At 37.1% G+C, this 24183-nt stretch overlaps 1 protein-coding gene across 1 annotated transcript in view; it reads left to right on the top strand.

Moving 5' to 3' along the window:
* Positions 1–15728: 15728 nt before the first annotated feature.
* LOC129980852 (mesocentin-like) overlaps positions 15729–24183 on the top strand; it is a 48538-nt gene continuing 40083 nt past the window's right edge. The window contains exon 1 of the mRNA XM_056091283.1: positions 15729–23939. Coding sequence (XP_055947258.1) covers positions 15746–23939 — 8194 coding nt within the window. The 5' untranslated portion in view covers positions 15729–15745. The remainder of the gene's footprint in view (positions 23940–24183) is intronic.

Genomic DNA, 24183 nt, shown 5'->3' with positions numbered 1-24183 from the left:
AGCAATTAACTTACGGTAATTCTTGAGCCTTTCTTCCACACTAGACCATTTTTAGTAATTTGGAACAACTCTTTTTGGAATTTTAGCAATTAACGACAACTCTTGAACCTTTCCTCCACACTAGTGGCATAGCAATTAACTCACGACAACTCTTGAGCCTTTCTTCCACACTAGTGGTATAGCAATTAACTTACGGTAATTCTTGAGCCTTTCTTCCACACTAGACCATTTTTAGTAATTTGGAACAACTCTTTTTGGAATTTTAGCAATTAACGACAACTCTTGACCCTTTCCTCCACACTAGTGGCATAGCAATTAACTCACGACAACTCTTGAGCCTTTCTTCCACACTAGTGGTATAGCAATTAACTTACGGTAATTCTTGAGCCTTTCTTCCACACTAGACCATTTTTAGTAATTTGGAACAACTCTTTTTGGAATTTTAGCAATTAACAACAACTCTTGAACCTTTCCTCCACACTAGTGGCATAGCAATTAACTCACGACAACTCTTGAGCCTTTCTTCCACACTAATGACATAGCGATTAACTTACGGTAACTCTTGAGCCTTTCTTCCACATTAGACCAGTTTTAGAAATTTGGAACAACTCTTTTTGGAATTTTAGCAATTAACGACAACTCTTGACCCTTTCCTCCACACTAGTGGCATAGCAATTAACTCACGACAACTCTTGAGCCTTTCTTCCACACTAGTGGTATAGCAATTAACTTACGGTAATTCTTGAGCCTTTCTTCCACACTAGACCATTTTTAGTAATTTGGAACAACTCTTTTTGGAATTTTAGCAATTAACGACAACTCTTGAACCTTTCCTCCACACTAGTGGCATAGCAATTAACTCACGACAACTCTTGAGCCTTTCTTCCACACTAGTGGTATAGCAATTAACTTACGGTAATTCTTGAGCCTTTCTTCCACACTAGACCATTTTTAGTAATTTGGAACAACTCTTTTTGGAATTTTAGCAATTAACGACAACTCTTGAACCTTTCCTCCACACTAGTGGCATAGCAATTAACTCACGACAACTCTTGAGCCTTTCTTCCACACTAATGACATAGCGATTAACTTACGGTAACTCTTGAGCCTTTCTTCCACACTAGACCATTTTTAGTAATTTGGAACAACTCTTTTTGGAATTTTAGCAATTAACGACAACTCTTGACCCTTTCCTCCACACTAGTGGCATAGCAATTAACTCACGACAACTCTTGAGCCTTTCTTCCACACTAGTGGTATAGCAATTAACTTACGGTAATTCTTGAGCCTTTCTTCCACACTAGACCATTTTTAGTAATTTGGAACAACTCTTTTTGGAATTTTAGCAATTAACGACAACTCTTGAACCTTTCCTCCACACTAGTGGCATAGCAATTAACTCACGACAACTCTTGAGCCTTTCTTCCACACTAATGACATAGCGATTAACTTACGGTAACTCTTGAGCCTTTCTTCCACATTAGACCAGTTTTAGAAATTTGGAACAACTCTTTTTGGAATTTTAGCAATTAACGACAACTCTTGACCCTTTCCTCCACACTAGTGGCATAGCAATTAACTCACGACAACTCTTGAGCCTTTCTTCCACACTAGTGGTATAGCAATTAACTTACGGTAATTCTTGAGCCTTTCTTCCACACTAGACCATTTTTAGTAATTTGGAACAACTCTTTTTGGAATTTTAGCAATTAACGACAACTCTTGAACCTTTCCTCCACACTAGTGGCATAGCAATTAACTCACGACAACTCTTGAGCCTTTCTTCCACACTAGTGGTATAGCAATTAACTTACGGTAATTCTTGAGCCTTTCTTCCACACTAGACCATTTTTAGTAATTTGGAACAACTCTTTTTGGAATTTTAGCAATTAACGACAACTCTTGAACCTTTCCTCCACACTAGTGGCATAGCAATTAACTCACGACAACTCTTGAGCCTTTCTTCCACACTAATGACATAGCGATTAACTTACGGTAACTCTTGAGCCTTTCTTCCACATTAGACCAGTTTTAGAAATTTGGAACAACTCTTTTTGGAATTTTAGCAATTAACGACAACTCTTGACCCTTTCCTCCACACTAGTGGCATAGCAATTCACTTTCGACAACTCTTGAGCCTTTCTTCTACACTAGTGGTATAGCAATTACCTTGAAATGTATCTGGATAATAGTCCGGCAGCTGAAATCCGACAGTTAATCCCGACAAATCAATGTATAAATGCAAACATTCTATTTGTCTTTATTAAATACGACTTTATCTAAATGCACAATGCTAATTGATAATGTTATAAAACAAAAATTATGTTAGCAATCGAAGGGGGTGTGTGTGTGAAAATTTTTTTGTAGTATTAGTTATAATATATATGCCATTTGAATGAGCAAAAAATGTGTAGTTTTCTTTAAAACAAAACTAATTGTTCAGATTATTTCAATCTTTATTTGTCATTTCTGCTTTTTAAAATTTATTCTTATAGTGACATAATTTTTATGATATAGTGATTAAGACTATTAATTAATAATAAATAATCATATTCAATTAAAGTGATATGCAATTAAATAGGATATAAATTATTCAAATATCTTTATCATATCTTAACTATTAGCACGGATTTGGATATTGATTTCGACCTTTCGGAGTTTTTGCTGTCAAAATAACTCCAGATCCAACTTAAATTGGGATTGTTTAGAATACAATTATCTTCGATTTTTAGTCATTTGTTTTAAAAGTTCATCAATCTTTTCAAGATTTAAAACTAAAAGTTTCTGGGCACGAATCAATATTCACAATTTACTAATAGCTCTCAATAGTTACAGTTTTTTTCTGAGTAGAAAGCTTTTAACAAATGAATCTAGAGGAAACAACAAACCATCACCACAAACAAGAAATTCCGGATTCCTCGACAACATAGGTATAAAGTAATATGCTATGCATCTGAGAGATGAATTAAACGAAAATTAAAATTATAAAGGAGATTATAAGAAGGTTAAGTAAGATTACAAGAAGATATAAGAGAATAATCTAGACATAAGAAAGATTATAAAGGTCAGTACGGTATATGAAGATTCATATAAAGGGTTTTTTACACCAATGTCGAACTCGGGAAAATACTATTATCTGTACACGTCCTGGACAAGATATCCTCTTTGGGATTGATTGAAACAAAATGAACTGCTACTTTCAACCACCTGTTTTGAGAAATCATCTGTACATTTTAGATTTAGAGTTGAAAATTTCTAAAAATCTCCATTGATAAACAACATTTCTCGCTATAAATCATTTAACGGATTGAGTGTTGCTGGGACATTTAAGGAATACGTCCTAAAAGAATATGAACCATAGATATCACAATATTCACCAAATTCTCAGTGGCATAAATATACAGAGAAATGTTTCTGAACTGTTTGAGAGAGGAATCAAACAAAGATTCAAACAATTTGGCAGGCTAATTCTGATACATTTCTTAAGTATTGTGGAAGCTTGTTTATTACATTGTTTATTGAGAAATGTTTAAAACAAATTAAGCTACTGTTTTCAACTATCTATGAACCAAAGATGGAAATATTATCTACCAAATGTAAACAAGAGGATCATAATGCCTGTAAGGTTGAATAAATATGAGTGTTCTTAGCAAAATCTTGGAAAAAAAAAACAACAAGAAAATGCCTATAAGTTTTCCAAAATATGTTCAAAACGCTGTACACCATTTTTGAATGACCTTTTTTCTTACCAAACTAAATTCTATTGCTTCAAATGTAGTCAGAATAAATGTTAGGTCATTCTGACCAGTGTTCTTAATTCACAGCGTTTTAAAATCGCAACTTTAACTGTAGGCAGAACCGACAAAATTATTCAAAGTTGTTAAAATAGGAATTGTTTGAAACGCACCTCTTTTTTTAATCCAAACGATCCAGTGAAATGTTATCGCTGAAGGATTAAAATTGGAACCCATTTCATCCAACCGAAACGTACTCGTACATGCGATGGTCCCGGGCGAAAAAAGGTTCATGCCTCATACTGTTCTTTATCCATGATGTCATGGGGATACGACAGTTAAGCCGTTACATTGATGGCAGTGTGTTACCTGTCATTTTCCTGAGTTACTGATAATTTTTTTCTTTTCTTTTTTGTTGACTCAGTCGAAAAAGAAAAGGTAGACGGATTGATTATCTTTTCTCGCTTCCGCAAATTTTACTTCCATCTTTATGAAATGGAACGATATAAACTGAGTGCGTAAAAATGGCGAAACGATCGCTTACACGTGTTTGCTATACCTCCGAATGTTCGAGAATGTGGCGAGATGCTTGTTTCTGAGGCAGTCGTAACATTTATTTAATGATGGAAATTACTCAAGGTGAAACTAAAAAAGCGTCTCTAGGTAAAAATGATGATTTATAGATCAATAGAAAAGAATATTAAAGAAAAAAGATATCAAAAGAGGAGTTTCGTGTGATAAGATGTTAGTATTGTATGTCAGCAGCTTATAATTCGAATTTTAACCAAATCTTTTGATTTTTTTTAATAATAACGTAGTGCAACAGATTTAAACTGATAAAATGATAGATTTAAACTAATAAATTGATATATTTAAATTGATAAAGTATTAGTTGAAACTAATAAAGTGCATGTTCGTTGAACTGCTAAACTTCAAATAAATCAATTCATAAAATAATTCAAATTTCATAAAATAAGTTAAATTTAAGAAAGATATTCATTTATACCCAAGACAAAAATAAAATAATTTTTGACAAATATTATTTAAGTTTTTTTTTAAATTATTTATTTTATAAGTAGTTTTTTTCTGCATTTATTGAAATAAATATTCAGGTAAATGGAAGTATTTTTAGTAGTCATTCTGAGGTTTGAAATTAGCCAGGAATTCATTTACCGGATATTAAAAAGTTGCATAAAACATTTAGATAATAAAACTTTACATCATTTTTTTTCTTTCTGAAATATTAATCCATGGTCCAACATGTCCCATGGTATATATAAAAGTAATGTGAAAGACACTGTCTTAAGCATAATTATATAGAATTTTAAAAAAAATGTATAACATAATTTTAAACTATAAAGAGAGCACATAGAAAGTAATTTAAGGGTTGACCTTTTGTTGTTACGTGCATGTAAACGACATGACTAAAAAACGTAACAACTCGAATAAATAAAATTGGGTAAACAGTTTAAACAATTAAAATGCATATCATTATCTTTTGAATCAAATTCGTCAAAAGATTGACTGTCTGTTTGTTTGTACTTCACATTCCATAAAAGGGATAACTGAAAAACACAAGGACAAATAAATTGAATTTGGTACGTGATTTGGTGATTACAGCTGTAATTCTGTGCCAAATTTTTATTTCAATCGATTGAAATAAAAGGTATCCGAAATATATATTCGGTTTTCTGGTAACTGTGAATGAGTAGCATACTGTAAAGTCTCGATCCAATAACAGGTAGCGTTATGATCAAATTCTTTATTTACAGCTTTATTACATAAAAACAACTCTTTCTCATCTAGGTTAAATGAATGATGCTATTTATAGCACGAAATTTAAACAAGAATAGTTCCTCGAACAAATTTGGAGAAAACGCCTTCACAAGAACAGCTAACAGGCGGTTGGCGTCTCAGGCTACTGCAGGGTTGGCTCTAGGAATCCACCGAATTTCCTTCGGGTTGAATTTTTCTCAGAAGTCCACTTCATACCAAGCTCCTCTCTCCCTCTTCTTCCAAAAAATCTCACCTTTTATCTTTCTCTCAGACTCCACCTTTCCTGTCCACTCCCTGTTACCCAATCACCGTTCAGAACATCCTGAATCGTCTCTGGTCGCCCGTGGGAAATGTCCATCGATGATCCACCCTCCACAATGGGAAAAATGAAGGACATCTGGAGTGTTTGACACTCTCGCCTTTCGAAGACACGATTTATTTCCCTGGGAAACGCACGTGTGGTTCCTTATCTGGATTAGCACTAATTGGCCAGACGACCGTACTTAAAAGGAGGGTCTTCCATTTGGCAATCTGGAGGCACTTAACACTGTGGGAGTTTCGTTGATGAAGAATTACCCGGAATGTAAATTATCGAGTGTGGGAAAAAGGAATGTCACAGTGGTCACCCAGGGAAAAAGCTGAATCATTACAATACTAATGACCATCCTTAATTACTTCTTCCAAAAAAATCGTGAAAGATCTCACTCTAATAGGCTCTTTCATAATTTCTGACGGTCACGGTGGACTGGTGGTAAGATCTTGGTTTCGGAATCGGAGGGTTTCAGGTTCGAGACCCGATTCCACCGAAAAATCGGGGTGTAAGCGGATCTGGTGCACGTTAAATTCGTCGGGTCCAATCGTCAACCCGCTGGTGGTGTGAAAGTTTGGAGGTGGGGTGCAAACTTAGATGTCGTCCTCGTCATCTGACCGCGGTTGGATATTGCGGAAGATGAGCGGCTGTTACGCCTCCTAATTCAGAGAATAATCTGAGTTCACCCTGTTACCAAATGTGAATATTTTCTCCTCTTTTTGACAAAATAAACGCCTCCTTATGCATGTGCAAAAGCGTTGATGAGTTTTACATGACAGCATTTACATGAGGTTAATAATGCACAAGTGCCAGTTAGCTTTACTATATTACGAAGTACGAAATTCTCATGGGTAGGATTCAGGAAATAAAAAAGTGAACATTCATGGCTTTGAACCTGATACGCTATTTTTAGGATAGGATTAGATTTTCATTAGAGACTTTGCGTAGAAGTTCTGGAGAGACTGTTCCTACTCTTGAGGACTCGAACAGGCTCCAGAAAAAAAAAAGAATAAAAATTAACAACAACAGCGACTAGAAACATATATGTGGGATGAAAAAGAAAACTGATCAGAAGCGACAAAAAAAACTTGATTAAATAATTTAATTAATTTGAAGAAATTTTCGATTCTTGGTGGCATCTTGGACCATTTACTATCATTCAAAGAATTAGAAGAAGCATGCATTCTCATCGTTTGCTCGATCCTAATATTCTTATACTCGGTTATATCAATTTTTAAGAAAATCGATAGGATGATCGATATAATCGATTGTTTAAGAAAACTAATGTCCCAAGAAAATAGATAATTATCGGTTTTAAATTTTTAAGTAAATTTAAATTCTTACTTATATCGATTTGTTTTGCGTTTAGGATAGTTTTACTCACTACAAGGTGGACCATTGGTAGAGCGAAAATTTTATTATTGACTGATAATTCAGCTCTGAATAATATTAAAATAGTGCATTGCCACCGAAAACATACAACTGTACAACATTTTATAAGTCCACAAAAAATTATAATTTACTAGTGTATATAATTTATAACTTTATTATAAATTATTATAAATATTAAAACATATATAAAATAGTTTATAAATATATAAATTATTATATATATTTATTTTATATATTTAATATATAATATTACATTTATAAAATAAAATAAACTTTATTTTATCTAACACATTAGAAAACGAGAATTTTTTTTTAAATTAAAAATGTTATTTTTAAAGGAAAAAAAAGTAAATTTAAGTAAAAGTGTTTAAAAAACTTAAAGGCTGTTTATTAGCACATAAAGAAATGGAATAAAAATGTTATGTCTACTTTTCATCTATTGAAATTAAAGACATTAACATTAAATTCAACTATTACAATAATATTATGCTCTAAAATATAATAAAGATAATTTTTGATTTTAATCGAAATTATATAAATTATAATAATTAAACTTTATATAAATAATTTAAAATCTATATTTAAGTCAATCATAATACATAAATGTGTAACATAATATATAGAAATCAATATAGAATAATACATAAGCACCAGTAAAAGATAGTTAAGAATAATCACTTTTCAATAAAAAAAACCCCACAAAAGATTCTCTCTTAAATCTCTACTAATATTAAAGATGAATGTGTGTATGTCTATGTGCATGCTGTTGATGCTCTACCGATTAGATCATTTGACTAGTTTATACTTGGCACATATAAACTGCAAAAAGTGGAAATAGCAAATAATCAAAAAAAAATTTCATTATTATTTCAACTAATTAAAAATTATGCAAAATTTTGGCGTCTTTCCGTAATAACTTCCGAAAATATCAAATATTACAGCACAAAAATGATTTTTACATTAACTTAACATTCAAAAAATAATTTTTTTTCAATGATATTATTTTTTGGCCGTATTGTTTCAACCAATTAAAAACATTTTAAGCATATTTTACTGTAATGTATTTCATTGTCGAAGTGAAATTCAAACAATTTTCATTTTTGTTAACTAACATTTCATTCTGGATTTTTTTCCATTGTATATGATCAAGATATCAAGATTGAACTTATTATTTGGTCACGTTAAAAATGTCTCAGTGTAAGGCATTCTTTTAATAAAATGTTTGAATTTTACTTATTTACAATTAAAATTCAACTTGAGAATCAAGCGTTGGTTAAATTTTTTTTCTAAGTGACCCCATTATTAATATTGACAATGTTTTCTATGATATAATAATACATATAAAGATACATACAGGAAATTAGGGAAATCCATAACACAATAAACAAAACAGTAAAAAAAACTTCTAAAATATGTGTTACTTAAACCAAAATTTAAAGCTTATTAATATTTTGCTGAGGAGGCTATTAACCAGCTAATTGTTTTTGACGAGTATTCTCGTCATAGAAGAAATACAACATTATGCGTTATGACGAGTTTATTCGTTAGAAATAATAAGTAGCAACAATTTACAGTTTGAATTACAATTTTAATAAAAACACAAACATAATCGTAATTTTCAAGATATTTAAAATATATTGAATGGATTTATTATTGTAATGAAAAGTCATTTCATTACAATATAATTTCATACTATGCGTTTGACGAGTATATTTGTCATCACTAAATTTTAATTGGCATTTTGCGAAGAGGTCGAAACAGTTAACTGGTTCAGACATAATTACAGAAAAAAAAATATTTCAATGCACTAAAAAAACGAGAAAAGCATTGAAAATGAACTGCATTTTATTACACAAAGAAATGTAATATTGCAAATTATATTTAAGAATTAGTTATTTCAAAAATTTCAAAAAATCAGGGTGGTATGGAATATTAAATTGGATTGGTGCATCATTATTAGGCGTTTCTTTGATTTGCTATATTTTAATAAAAATTTACAATGTTTTATAAATGTATAAATGAAAATATTCTTCTACTTTTAGGTTATAAAAATTCGTGTCGATAATTTGCAATATTATCGATACGAATATCATACTCGTATTTGTCATATTATGTTGTAGTATTTTGAGAAAGGATAGGAAGCAGCGCAGTCACTTCGCGAGAGCACAATCAGCGAAAGTCTATGCAGGGAATAGTTTGTCCGTTTCAAATCTGGCGACACTAGCTTGGAAGATAAGCCAGAGAGATGTCAACCATCAGTTTTTGACGATCAGGCACTTTTGGCAGCCGTAGAAGGGGACGAAAACTTGACAACTCGAATTCGACAATGTGGACCATTCAACCATCGTTCGCCGTCTCAGAAAGCTTGAAAAGGTATGGGAATTGGATGGATGGGTCCTCCATGAACTCAGCGACAAAAATAAAGCCAAGCGTGTTGGAATTTTCACAGATTTGTTTCAACGAAACGAGCGGGGCCTGTTTCTGAAGGATCATGTCACTGGGGATGAATCATGGCTTCTCTTCAAAAACCTCAAAAGAAAGAAGGTCTGTTTTTCGTCAGGAGTTTCACCAAAAGAAATAACGAAGGGAACGCGTGCACTGTAAGGAAGCAATGTGGTGTGTTTGGTGAGACAGAAGTGGAATCAACCACTAGAAAATCATCTTCAACAAGATTTGTCATTGGTGAAACGGCGACGATGAGCGTCAACAGAGATGGATTCCAGACATAAACTGCAAGCGGCAATTCAACACCAACAGCGATATCTATCTGGCTGAACTCGACCGCCTTCACGCTGCAATCGAAACAAAAAGACAGTACAAAAAGAACCGTATTGTCTTCCATCATGATAATGCTCGTCCACATGTTGAGCATCGTGTTGTCGAATGCATAGCCGATAAAGGCTGAGAACTGCTCCCACATCGTCCATATTCCTCCACAGAAGCGCCTACCGATTACCACGTCAATCGGTCGTTAAAAAAACTGGTACATGAACGATTACCACGTCAATCGGTCGTTAAAAAAACTGGTACACGAATGATTACCACGTCAATCGGTCGTTAAAAAAACTGGTACACGAACGAAATTTATAACGATTTAGATGACTTAGTGGCGGATGTCAAAAGGATGGATTGCCCCCAAGAACGTGAATTCTTTGCCCTTGGAATGGATCATCTTCCAAGCAAGTGGGAAGCAGTTATTGAAGTAATTGGTGACTACGCTCCGGATTAATCATTTAAAAATGCTACTGTTGAATTTTTATGTTTCCTTTTTCGCAATAAATAGTGCTCAAGAACGCCTGATAATATCGTTTTAAAACGCCTGATAACTATGCACCAACTCAATAGGAATAAAATCGACTCTATTAGAAATATTTTATTTCTTGGCCAATATAAAAAATTGAAGATAATTTTAATATCGTTCTGCATTCTTTCGTTTGCAGTGTACAAATAGAAAGTATCTTAATCGTCGAAAAATTCGAACTCAGGATTTTGGTGGATCTCCACATTTTAGATTTCCTTGAAGTGGAAAAATTCATTTTTTGGAATTGCGTTTTATTTATGAACAAGAGAACTCAAAAACCCTTTGGATAGATAGATGAAATTTGGTGTATATATCCAATTTTCAGACTCTATCCAATTTCTCAATAGATTTTGAACTAAATCTATTGAGAAAAACATAGATCTGTCCGTATATCCGAAAATAAGGCGTAACGAAAATTACGAAACGTGATACTTTATAAGCGGGCATTCTTTTTTTTACACCATAAAAGAGGTAGATTGTAGATCAATTTTGAACCAAGTTCGATAAACATGACCGTTTGCATGCATACTCTACTTTTGAATTCATGTAAACGTTATAATTTAAAGATGCAATGACAAAAAATGAAATCTGGTATGCGATTCCGTGATGACTACAATTGAAGATCTGTGCCAAATTTTGGTTTCCATCGGTCTTACAAAAAGTGTTCAAAATACTTCTACTATGTTTTGATGTTCTTGAGTATTGATCGCATGCTAGCGATTAATCGCTAAAGATCGCACACAACAACAGGGACTTTCTTAATTATTGTTCGTCTATGGCATGAGATTATTGATACTTAAGTACATTGATTAGAGAGTATACGAGAGTTCCGTGGAGACTCCTCGTATTGTTTTGTGAAGAGAATTGCTTTTGTTCTTTATATATATATATATAATGAAAAATACTTAATTTGAATTTTGGACATTTTTATGTACAAAACTTGATATAGAATCTCACGCATTGCATCATATTAAATTTATCGCGTTCAAAGTATTCAAATTAAATGACAAATAGTGTCAATTACAGAACTCGTCTGGATTTGATATAAATATATAATTTTGGTGATAAAGATATATGCCAAATATCATTTATTTTAGTATTTTTGAATGAATTTTAGACAAAAAATTTCCCTTGACGAATTTTTTCCAAAGTTTTCAGAAATATATTGCTTTGATGTCAAGACCGCATATCAAGCTCGGTAGCACAGCGAAATGACTTTCTTCATTTGATCCTTTTTAGCCGATTGCGTCGTGAACATTTATTTAATCAAGAAAGAAGATAAACTTCAAAGTGACATTACAAATTGAATTTATTGGTCTTGCTGACTTTTGTGTTATCGAATTTGCAAACTCACAAAGAAACAGACTGTTAATCCTTGACGGATTTAGTCTAAAACTTGATTGACATTTAAAGTTTTAGTGGGCACCTAATTTGTTGTCTTTTTGAGTTATTATATTCTCATTTTGAATTAATTTCCGTGAATGGATTTCATCCAACATCTGTATTTATATAAAAAGCATATAAATCGATTATTTTTTACTGTCGAATGGCAACAGTCAAATGTAAACATATTGCCGTATGAATTTTTCAGATTGCTTCACTGAACATTTTTACTACTGCATTTAATTCGCTAATTACTGAAGCAGTTTGTAAAATACAGGGTGGCCATAGAATAATTTTCCCTGTTTGGAGGCTTCTATAGCTAAAACGAATGAATAAAATGAAACCACATTTTATATACAGACTACAGAAGGCACGAGAAAATAAATTCGAGAAGAGAAAAAAATGAGTACTAAAAGTTGCCGATAGGAGAATTATATAGGAATTATAGGATATTGGCACTATTGTCACGTACGAAAGAGGAAATGTGCATATCGAGATGGATTATGTAAAATTCATAGTGCATGCGTGACAGCAGCGCCATGCATTCCTTGTGAAACGGGACGAGCAAACGACCTGTCAGCAGTTCGTTCTTGACTATTGATGTGTTTTTGACTGTTATTTGTGATTAACTGTTCATGTTTGCTTAACATGGGCCTTACCTTACCTCAGCATGTTTTAGTGGTAAAACTGCTCGGCACTAGATAGTGTAATGCCGTAGCTATTCTTAAGTATACTGTATATCTTGAACAGAACATAAGATGGACTGTTATGAACATCGAAACTGACAATTTACACGCAGCAGTGGAGAACGTCATACACCCTGTGCAATATGTTGTACACAGGGAAGGTCAGAATATTGAAAATGTTTCACGGCGTCCAGTGGATCTTAATATTATTTTCTGTGAGTTTCATGTATTCTTTGATAACTATATTCCCAAAGCATCAGTATTTCCCCTATCGGCAACTTTTGGTACTAATTTTTTCCTCCTGCAGAATTCATCTTCCTATGTCTTCCACAGTCTGTATATGAAATGTGGTTTGATTTCGTTCATTCGTTTTACCTCCAGATGCTGACAAACAGGGAAAGTTATTTTATGGCCACCTTGTATCGTTAGAAGTGCTCTGAAGATGACTGATATTCAATTTAGTCAGAGGAAACAGGATGTAAAAGAAATCAAGAAATACGAGCCAACAGAACGTTTATCGAGCTCCAAAATAGACTTAATCGCCGCCTAATGGGTAATTGCAATGACTTAACTATTCCATATTAATCGTTTAAAAAGTCCATAATCTGGGTGAAAAGGACGGTTGCCAAAAGTGGCAAGTTTTAAAGAAATCCACAGTTCATTCATTGTTCATTGCATTTTTTGAACTATCATATTCTCAAATTCACGAACAGACACAGCACTACCGAGCGACCACATATATAAACTCTTTTTGAATTTTTACTTTATCGTATACTTAGTAAAGAGAAAGTTTAGTAAACATCAAATGAGTTCGAAAAACACATTTTTAGAAAATTTCTGTCTGTCCGTCTGCCTGTGACAAAGATAACTCAAAAACGCTGTGAGTAGATGGTTGAAAGTTGTTACGCTGTCCTTCCACCAAATATTCAGATTTCTAACAAATTTTCAGTAAAATCTGTTGAGAAGAAGTCCATCTGTCTGGCTGTTTGAATATAAGTATTGGTAAGAATCGGCACACAGATTTAACATCTATAATGTAGACACCTGTCAAATTTTGAGCCAAAAACCTATTAAGGATGGATTGCCTGTTGGTCTGTACTTTCGGAAACATGTAAATGCGATAATTCAATGACTAAAACAATTGACATTTGGTATGTGATTTTGTGACTACAAATGCAGTTTTGAGTCAAATTTTTGTTTTAATCGGTTGACAAAAATGTGTCTAGACGTGTCTAATGCGTATGTGAAAAGGTGTTCAAATACGTGTCTAAAATTTCGTGTATGAAAAACGTGTTCGATTTTTTAATACAAATAAGGCATGCCAGGGATTAATCGCCAAAAAACAATACGATAGATTCAGTAAAAATGCTAAATTCAAGCCAAAAATTAATATTTTATAATTAGACAGTATTATATACAGTATAATTATACAATATTATATAATTATATTTTATAATTATATATATAAATTTACAGCAATGCCATGTAAGGCTTCCTTTGGTATGGGAGATCATTCCTGCTAGTTTTCATCAGTTTATGGCCATATAATGGACGCGGTCCTAATCCGCTCAAGGTTCCGATAACACATAATTAAATATGCATGCATTATGATATATTACTTACAACAATTAAATAATTTGTTTGAGATTTTACAGTTTTAATTTCATTTCGTAGAATCTTAGTGTTGTCTTTATAAATTAATCAGTAACATTTAATATACAAAGCATTAATGTGCTTCATTGCTATTTTTCTTACTATAACAGCTTTTATTTCTAATTATTAATTAAAAAGAAGGCCAAAATAGTGAAAATTTCTGTACAAACTAATATATAATGCTACAGAAGCATTTAAAAATATAACACCAAAAGTAAATATAAAATAGGAAACACATTTCAAACTATTTTTTTAAATTTTGCTTCATTTTTCTGGTTTAATATCATAATTTTGCATTAATAATACTTAGGAGCTTAATTATTTAAAAAATAGTCTCGATTCTTTAAGGATTTCAATACTTTTTTCTTTCTTCAAGACAAAATTTCGCAATCAAAATTCATCAGAATATTTACTCAAAGTTTAGCATATTATCAAAAAACTTGGAATCAAGTGAATGTCAGATAAGAGGAAAAATGAATCAAATTTTGTCATTGACAGCATGGAAACTCTTAAAAATATTTATATCATTCAATTCAAATCTTATTTCATAGTCTTTTGAAATCAGCATACCAAATTTTATTAAATTTATTATTGTTACTTTTTCATAGAGTTTTGCCAAAAAATGTGTAATTAATTAAAAAATATAAACTACAGACTTGAAAACGAATTTACTTAAGTAATAAATTGTTTTTAATGTGGAGACAACACAACCATAAGGAATACTATAAATTCTTTAAAATGTGCAATCGAAATGAAAACAAATCTGTATAAAGGAATAAATCCAAAACTCTTAAATAAAAAAAAGCAAAAAATAATAATAATAATAAATAAATAAAATAAAATATACCCGATTTTTTTTGTTGTTGTCTTTAGACTTTCTAACATGTAAATAGTCTTTTCTATGCAGTCACATACCAGTACTATTATTTATAATATTTAAAAATATGAGCTAATTTTCACTATAGTTGTGTATCGCAATTAAAGCCATATATTTCTTAAACTTATCAGCTTATGCGTGACGTCCACGGCAATGGACGAAATCCAGTTATTTTAAGTTATTGAAATACTTCGTAGAAGCCTTCGAATATAGTTTGGAATGTTTCAGAGATTGATTAAATCAAGTGAAGCTGATAGCGTCAGCAATAAAAAAAAATTATAGCGTCTTCTATTACTCGCAGAATGATTGCTTCTAAAAGCCAGTGCCAAAGATATTAAAACAGAAACTAGGTTTATTCTGATGTGAACCCGTACTGAACATGAAAAAGTTATGATCCGCTCTTAAAAGGAGCCTTCCAGCTAAGTCAACAAGATGGCAGAAAACAGCCGTCATTAAACAGTTTCCTTTATGACATTCCATCAGGAGACATGAAGTGATTGAAGATTGAAGTAATATGTACAAATCAATAAAAGAATAGCCATAAAATTAATAGTCTTCAGCCGATGGGAAGTATATAAGGCAAAATCTCCACGATGTGGCAGAGAAATCCTAAGGGTAGCTCGTGTGTGAAACATGGGCTGGATATCCCATGTTATCGTCCTTCTTTGTATGGTAGGCACACAATTCACAAAAGCCTACCCACGACATAAATATCAACCAGGAATCGGAGTCGTACAAGATGATCCACTACTAGATTCGAATACCGGAGAAAACTTTGCTAATGTATTTGCTCAGAGTTTAGAGAATTGCGGAGCCTTCAGTCATGAGGAGGCTGAAGAATATAAGGAGATCATACAGGTGTTGACCAGAGCTTTTGGATCTTTTCCGGATTTGCAGAAGGCCCCGCCGGGGGTACTTAAAGCAACAGCGGCAGGTTTTGCCTCCGCTGTTGCTGAGAGAACTGCAGCCGATATAGAACAAGGCGAATTGTTCGCTAAAACACGGTGTGTGATACAGGCCTTGAGAGAAGCCTTCATTGTGACGACTGGAGTCACAAATCCGTACTTTATCTCCGAAGTGGAAAGGCTGATTGAAGTCTTTTATCTTACGAGAGGAGTACCACAGCCAACATTTGAGCAGCCATTTGAACAGGCTGGTCAAATACAGTCACAAGGCCAGTTTCAAGCCCAACCACAAGGTCAGCCTCCAATCCAACAACAAGGCCAGCCTCTTGCCCAACCACAAGGCCAACCTCCTGCCCAACCACAGGGTCAAGATCTAGGAGGTGGTATACACGGCACACAGTATGCAGGTGGAAATCTAGGGGAAGCTGCACCATCTGAACCCATAGGCAAAGCAATCCGAGGAAAGAAAAGAGAACCCAGTAATGACTTAGGTGGAATCATTTCTGGAACCATTAACGGAATCTTCGGAGGTGGTGGTCATGACTCTAGTGAAGATTATTACACGTATGAGACGGAATCATATTACACGGGTAGCTACGAAACTTACGAGACGGAGTCATATGAAACAGGTACTTACGAGACGGAGTCATATGACACAGGTACTTATGAAACATATGAGACAGAGTCATATGACACAGGCACTTATGAAACTTACGAGACAGGGTCATATGAGACAGGTACTTATGAAACTTACGAGACAGACTCATATGAGACAGGTACTTACGAAACATATGAGACAGGCAGCTATGTAACCGGTGAATATGAAACATATGAGACCGGAAGCTATGAAACTGGAGAATATGAAACATACGAGACTGGATCTTATGAAACTGGTGAGTATGAAACATATGAGACTCAAAGCTATGAAACTGGTGAATATCAAACCGGCTCCTATGAAACAGAAAGCTATATAACTGGCAGTTACGAGACTGAAAGTTATGTAACTGGAGAATCTGGCAGTTATGTGACTGGAAGCTATGAAACTGGCGAATCCGGCAGCTATGTGACTGGAAGCTATGAAACTGGCGAATCTGGTAGCTATGTGACTGGAAGCTATGAAACTGGCGAATCTGGTAGCTATGTGACTGGAAGCTATGAAACTGGCGAATCTGGTAGCTATGTGACTGGAAGCTATGAAACTGGCGAATCCGGCAGCTATGTGACTGGAAGCTATGAAACTGGCGAATCTGGTAGCTATGTGACTGGAAGCTATGAAACTGGCGAATCTGGTAGCTATGTGACCGGAAGCTATGAAACAGGCGAATCTGGTAGCTATGTGACTGGAAGCTATGAAACTGGCGAATCCGGCAGTTATGTGACTGGAAGCTATGAAACTGGCGAATCCGGCAGCTATGTGACTGGAAGCTATGAAACTGGCGAATCTGGTAGCTATGTGACTGGAAGCTATGAAACTGGCGAATCCGGCAGCTATGTGACTGGAAGCTATGAAACTGGCGAATCCGGTAGCTATGTGACTGGAAGCTATGAAACTGGCGAATCTGGTAGCTATGTGACTGGAAGCTATGAAACTGGCGAATCCGGCAGCTATGTGACTGGAAGCTATGAAACTGGCGAATCTGGTAGCTATGTGACTGGAAGCTATGAAACTGGCGAATCTGGTAGCTATGTGACTGGAAGCTATGAAACTGGCGAATCCGGCAGCTATGTGACTGGAAGCTATGAAACTGGCGAATCTGGTAGCTATGTGACTGGAAGCTATGAAACTGGCGAATCTGGTAGCTATGTGACTGAAAGCTATGAAACTGGCGAATCCGGCAGCTATGTGACTGGAAGCTATGAAACTGGCGAATCCGGTAGCTATGTGACTGGAAGCTATGAAACTGGCGAATCTGGTAGCTATGTGACTGGAAGCTATGAAACTGGCGAATCTGGTAGCTATGTGACTGGAAGCTATGAAACTGGCGAATCTGGTAGCTATGTGACTGGAAGCTATGAAACTGGCGAATCCGGCAGCTATGTGACTGGAAGCTATGAAACTGGCGAATCTGGTAGCTATGTGACTGGAAGCTATGAAACTGGCGAATCTGGTAGCTATGTGACTGGAAGCTATGAAACTGGCGAATCCGGCAGCTATGTGACTGGAAGCTATGAAACTGGCGAATCTGGTAGCTATGTGACTGGAAGCTATTATACAGGGAGCTATTTAACAGATGAATATGCTACTGACGAATTTGGTACATATGAAAGTGCCAGCAGTGAATATGTTACCGGAGAGTATATGACAGGTGAATATGTAAGTGGGGAATATGCAACAGGAGAGATACCAGTCATCGAAGGTGGTGCAACACCAGGAGCAATTACCAACCCTGATGGTAAATTGGATAGGGTAATATTGCCTGATGGATCTGGAGCTGTCCCTGGTACTGTATCAGGTCCTGATGGGCAGCCTATAAAAATTATACCTGCAGGTCCTGGTACTCCTCCAGGCGCTATAAAGGGCCCTGATGGAAAAATATCAAAGATTATTGTGCCTCAAGTGCCTTCTCCAAGATCGGATGAACCCAAATTTGTAGGTGGTAAAGGCGTACAACCAGTGAGAATAGTTACAGCAAAACCAGGCACTACACCAGGAGCTATTACAGGTCCAAATGGAAGGTTAAATAAGCTAGTACTTCCGGATGGTACAGGTACTACCCCAGGCATCGTTACTGGTCCTTATGGTAAGTTCTTGCAAGTTGTGTTACCTGTAGGAGCTGGATTTACTCCAGGAACTGTTACAGCACCTGGAGGCAAACCAATTTTAGTGGAACCAGCTCAATATGGAACAACTCCAGGAGTTGTTACTGGTTCAAATGGAAATATTAAAAAGTTGATAGTACCTCATGCACCAACACCTGGTCCTCAAAGACCTAGTACTATAAGAGGTCCAGACGGAAGACCATTAATCATCATCCCAGGCGGTCCAACACCTGGAGCTGTGACAGGTCCAGATGGTAACATAAAACGAATCATATACCCAGAAGGTGCCGGAACAACCCCCGGTACAGCTAAAGGTCCTGATGGCAACCCAATTCAAATCGTACCGGAGAGCCCTGGTACTACTCCCGGTGCCATAACTGGTCCCGATGGTAAAATCTCAAAAATTGTGTTGCCAACACCTGGTCCCAGAGGTATTATAACAGGTCCAAAGGGCCAACCTATAAAAATTGCCCCTGGAGCTAATGTAAAAGCACCAAAAGCCGTTATAAGTTCTGGCGGTAATTTAAAAAAAATTCTACTACCTAAAGGATCTGGAAACACACCAGGTTCAGTTCGTGGTCCTGACGGAAATCCAATTCAAATAATACCAGCTGGTCCAGGGACAACACCAGGAGCAGTGACCGATCCTAATGGAAAGCTTTCAAAAATTATTATACCAACACCTGGACCAGTTGGACGAACAGTTGTACGAGGACCTAATGATCAACCAATATTACTTGAACCTGAAGGATCAACACCTGGAGCTGTTACTGGGCCAGATGGAAAAATTTCTAAAATTGTCTTACCCGTTCAATCCAGTGAAGCAACTAGTACCATTTCTGGGCCAGACGGTGAACCAATACATGTTGTACCTGCTGGTAAGGGTACTACTCCTGGAGCAGTTACTGGTCCTGATGGAAAAATTAAGGAAATTATCATTCCAACCCCTGGACCTGAAGGAACTATTCGAGGCCCTAGTGGTCGACCAATACAAATTATTCCTGAACAGCCTGGTACAACACCCGGAACAGTGACAGATCCTGACGGCAATATTGTAAGAGTTGTTGTTCCTGAAGGGTCAAACACAACACCTGGTACTGTAAGAGGTCCTGACGGACAGCCTATTAAAATTATTCCTGAAAGCCCAGGAACGACACCAGGTACCGTAACTGGGCCTGATGGTCAAATAAATCAAATAATTGTACCAACTGGACCTCCACGACCAGGGTCAGGAACTTATACTTTAGAAGGACCAAGTGGGGAAGTTATAGAACTCATACCAAGTGGCCTTACACCTGGTTATATAACAGGTCCAAAAGGTAAACCTATACGTGTAGTACCAGCTGATCCAGGAACAACTCCTGGCATCCATACAGATCGTCACGGAGTGATTTCAAAAATTGCTGTTCCTCAAGGAACGACTCCCAACTTACGGACAGTAAAAGGTCCCGATGGACAAAAAGTCCTACTTATACCAAATGGACCTACGCCAGGAACAGTGACTGGTCCTGATGGAAATGTATTGCGCTTTATATTACCTGAAGGAGCAGGCATTACACCTTCGATGGTTAAAGGACCTGAGGGTCAGCAAATACCTATTGTTCCTGAAGGGCCAGGAACTACACCAGGCATAGTAACCGCTCCAGATGGTAGAGTAATTGAAATAATTGTACCAACACCTCCTCCTCTCGGAGCTGTAAAGGACCCAGATAGCAGACCAATAGAATTCTTCGTTGGAGGCCCAAGTAATAGACCACAAGCTATAACTGCCCCCGATGGTAATTTGGCTTATATTTTACCTTATGGTTCAGATACGACACCAGGAACTGCAGAAGGACCAGATGGTAAACCTGTGCAATTAGAGCCTGCAGGCCCAGGTACAACTCCAGGTGTTGTGACAGGACCTGACGGGCAGCCGTCCAAAATAGTTTTTCCAACTGATGGTCCAAGAGGAAGTGTACCACAAGGTCCTGGAAAGAAACCAATCCAAATTTTGAGAGGAGGTCCTGGAACAACACCTGCAACTATAACTGACCCTGACGGAAATATAATTAGATTGATTTTACCTGAAGAAGCAGCTACAACTCCAGGTTCCGTTGAAGGACCTGATGGACAACCTATTCACATTGAACCAGCTGGTCCAGGCACTACTCCTGGAGTAGTCACAGATTCTGATGGGCATATTAGGAAGATAATTGTTCCTGTACCTGGACCTCAAGGAATTGTAAAAGGACCAGGAGGTCATCCAATACAAATTGTGCCTGGCGGACGCGGTAGCACTCCACAAGTCTTGACTGATGATGATGGAAACTTGGATAGGATAATTATGCCAGGTGGAGGAGCAGGAACCACTCCTGGTTCTGTTACAGGGCCCGATGGGAAGCCTATAAAACTTATTCCGGAAAGCCCGGGAACGACACCAGGTGTAGTAACAGGACCCGATGGTGATATACAAAAAATTGTCGTACCAAAAGGGCCAACTACAACAACCAAAGGTCCTGGTAGTTTATTAATTGGTCTTGGTAGTACTCCTGGAAAGACCAGTATTGAAGGACCAGATGGAAAGCCAATAAAAATAATCCCTGTAGGCGAGGGAACAACTCCCGGAGTCATAACAGATAAGCATGGAAAACCAAAAGAAATTTACGTTCCAAAGGGCTCATTCACAACTCCAGGAAAAATTCGAGGACCCCACGGCAAACCTATTCATATTATTCCGGCAGGACCAGGAACAACACCAGGAGCTAAAACAGATCCGCAGGGAAATATCAATAAAGTAATTATACCAACAACACCAGATGCTCCTGGATCACCAGAAGGAACACCAGGAAGTCCCAATGGTCCTGGGCGTCAAAAACCTGGAATAGGTGGTCCACAAGGAAAGCCAATACAAATTGTACCTGCTGGACCTGGTACAACACCTGGAACAGTAACGGGCCCAGATGGTCAGCCTGTAAGGTTTATTGTCCCTAATGGAGCATTCATGACCCCAGGTTCAATACCTGGACCTGATGGAAGACCAATCCATGTTGAACCAGCAGGACCAGGAACCACACCAGGTGCTGAAACTGGACCCGATGGAAACATAAATAAAATAATATTACCAACTACACCATTCAGACCATCACCTGAACCTCCAACAACAACAACTAAAATTGAAGGACCTCAGGGAAAACCAATCCTAATACTTCCTGCTGGTCCAGGAACAACACCAGGAACAGTTACTGGCCCAGACGGAAAACCTACAAAGTTCATCGTGCCACTTGGTGCTTTTACTACACCAGGTTCTATACAGGGACCTGATGGCAAACCAATCCATGTTGAACCAGCAGGACCTGGCACCACTCCGGGAACGATAACAGATTCTAAAGGCAACGTAAAAGAGATAATACTTCCTACAACACCAAAAGGACAGCAGTTTTACTTTCCACCAACCCCAAGACCAACTCCAACCCCTGTCACGGGAACTGAAGGAAAACCAATACAAATTATACCAGCAGGACCTGGTACAACACCTGGAACCGTCACAGGGTCTGACGGCAAACCTACTAAATTCATCGTGCCTACGGGTGCTTTTACAACACCCGGATCAATCCCTGGGCCAGATGGCCGACCAATTCATGTTGAACCTGCAGGGCCAGGTACAACTCCGGGGGCTCAGACTGGGCCGGATGGTAAAATAAACAGAATTTTCCTTCCATCTACACCTAAAGATGCAGGTGGACCAGGAATAAATTTCGGAACACCAGCTACTACACCAACACCAATTCCGGGACCAAAAGGCAGGCCTATTCAGATTGTACCAGCTGGACCAGGTACAACACCTGGAACAATCACGGGACCGGATGGCAAGCCAACAAAATTTATAATTCCATTAGGTGCTTTCACAACACCTGGCTCAATACCTGGTCCGGACGGTAGACCAATTCACGTTGAGCCAGCAGGACCAGGAACAACACCAGGAGCTGAAACAGGTCCAGATGGTAAAATAAACAAAATCATTGTTCCGACAACACCTAAAGGCCCAGGAGGACCAGGATTCAATTTCGGAACGCCAGCCACAACACCAACTCCTGTTCCAGGACCAGAAGGAAGGCCAATACAGATAGTTCCAGCTGGACCCGGTACTACACCAGGAACAGTGACTGGACCAGATGGCAAACCGATTAAATTTATAATTCCTTTAGGCGCTTTCACAACACCTGGTTCAATACCTGGTCCAGACGGTAGACCTATTCACGTAGAGCCAGCAGGACCAGGAACGACACCAGGAGCAGAAACAGGTCCTGATGGCAAAATCAACAAAATCATTGTTCCGACAACACCTAAGGGGCCAGGAGGACCCGGATACAATTTCGGAACACCAGCAACAACACCTACTCCTGTTCCAGGACCAGAAGGAAAACCAATACAGATAGTTCCAGCTGGACCCGGTACTACTCCAGGAACAGTCACTGGACCAGATGGTAAACCGACTAAATTTATTATTCCTTTAGGAGCGTTTACAACGCCAGGTTCAATACCTGGCCCAGATGGCAGACCAATTCATGTTCAGCCAGCAGGACCAGGAACAACTCCTGGAGCCGAGACTGGACCTGATGGTAAAATAAATAAAATTATTGTTCCAACAACCCCTAAAAGCCCCGAAGGACCTGGCGGACAACCTATGTATCCTTTCGGACCAGGAAACCCATACGGACCTGGAGAACAAACGACAACAACACCAATTCCAGGACCGGACGGTAAACCACTTCAGATTGAGCCAGCTGGACCAGGTACCACTCCAGGAACAGTGACAGGACCTGACGGAAAACCGAAGAAATTCGTCGTCCCCAAAGGAGCATTCACTACACCAGGATCAATTCCCGGACCCGATGGCAAACCAATCCATGTTGAGCCTGCTGGTCCCGGAACCACTCCTGGCGCTCAGACTGGACCTGACGGCAAAATAAACAAAATTATTGTTCCAACCACTACGACACCCAAAGGCCCAGTAGGACCCGGAGGTATGCCATTATCTCCATATTATCCTCAGGGACCTGGAGGTCAACCTATGTATCCTTTCGGACCGGGAAGCCCATACGGACCTGGAGAACAAACGACAACAACACCAATTCCAGGACCGGACGGTAAACCACTTCAAATTGAGCCAGCTGGACCAGGTATGTAACGTTCATAAAATTTTATTTCTACGTTTTATAAATATCGCTTACGTTCTCGGATTTATATTACGGCATTCATAAATTTAATTGAGAAATTTATTTAATCAATATTTATTTGCATACGTAGGTTCGCTGACTAATTCTCTCGTTTGAAGAGGTTTTTCTAGGTGAAAAACTGTTATTCTTTGGTTTTTGGAAGTCTTTTTTTAGAAAATAAATATTCTGATTTCCACGAAAATGCCCG

Source organism: Argiope bruennichi, chromosome 8 (genome assembly GCF_947563725.1).
Source record: "Argiope bruennichi chromosome 8, qqArgBrue1.1, whole genome shotgun sequence".
Lineage (NCBI taxonomy): Eukaryota > Metazoa > Arthropoda > Arachnida > Araneae > Araneidae > Argiope > Argiope bruennichi.
This window is presented reverse-complemented; position numbering and strand designations above follow the sequence as displayed.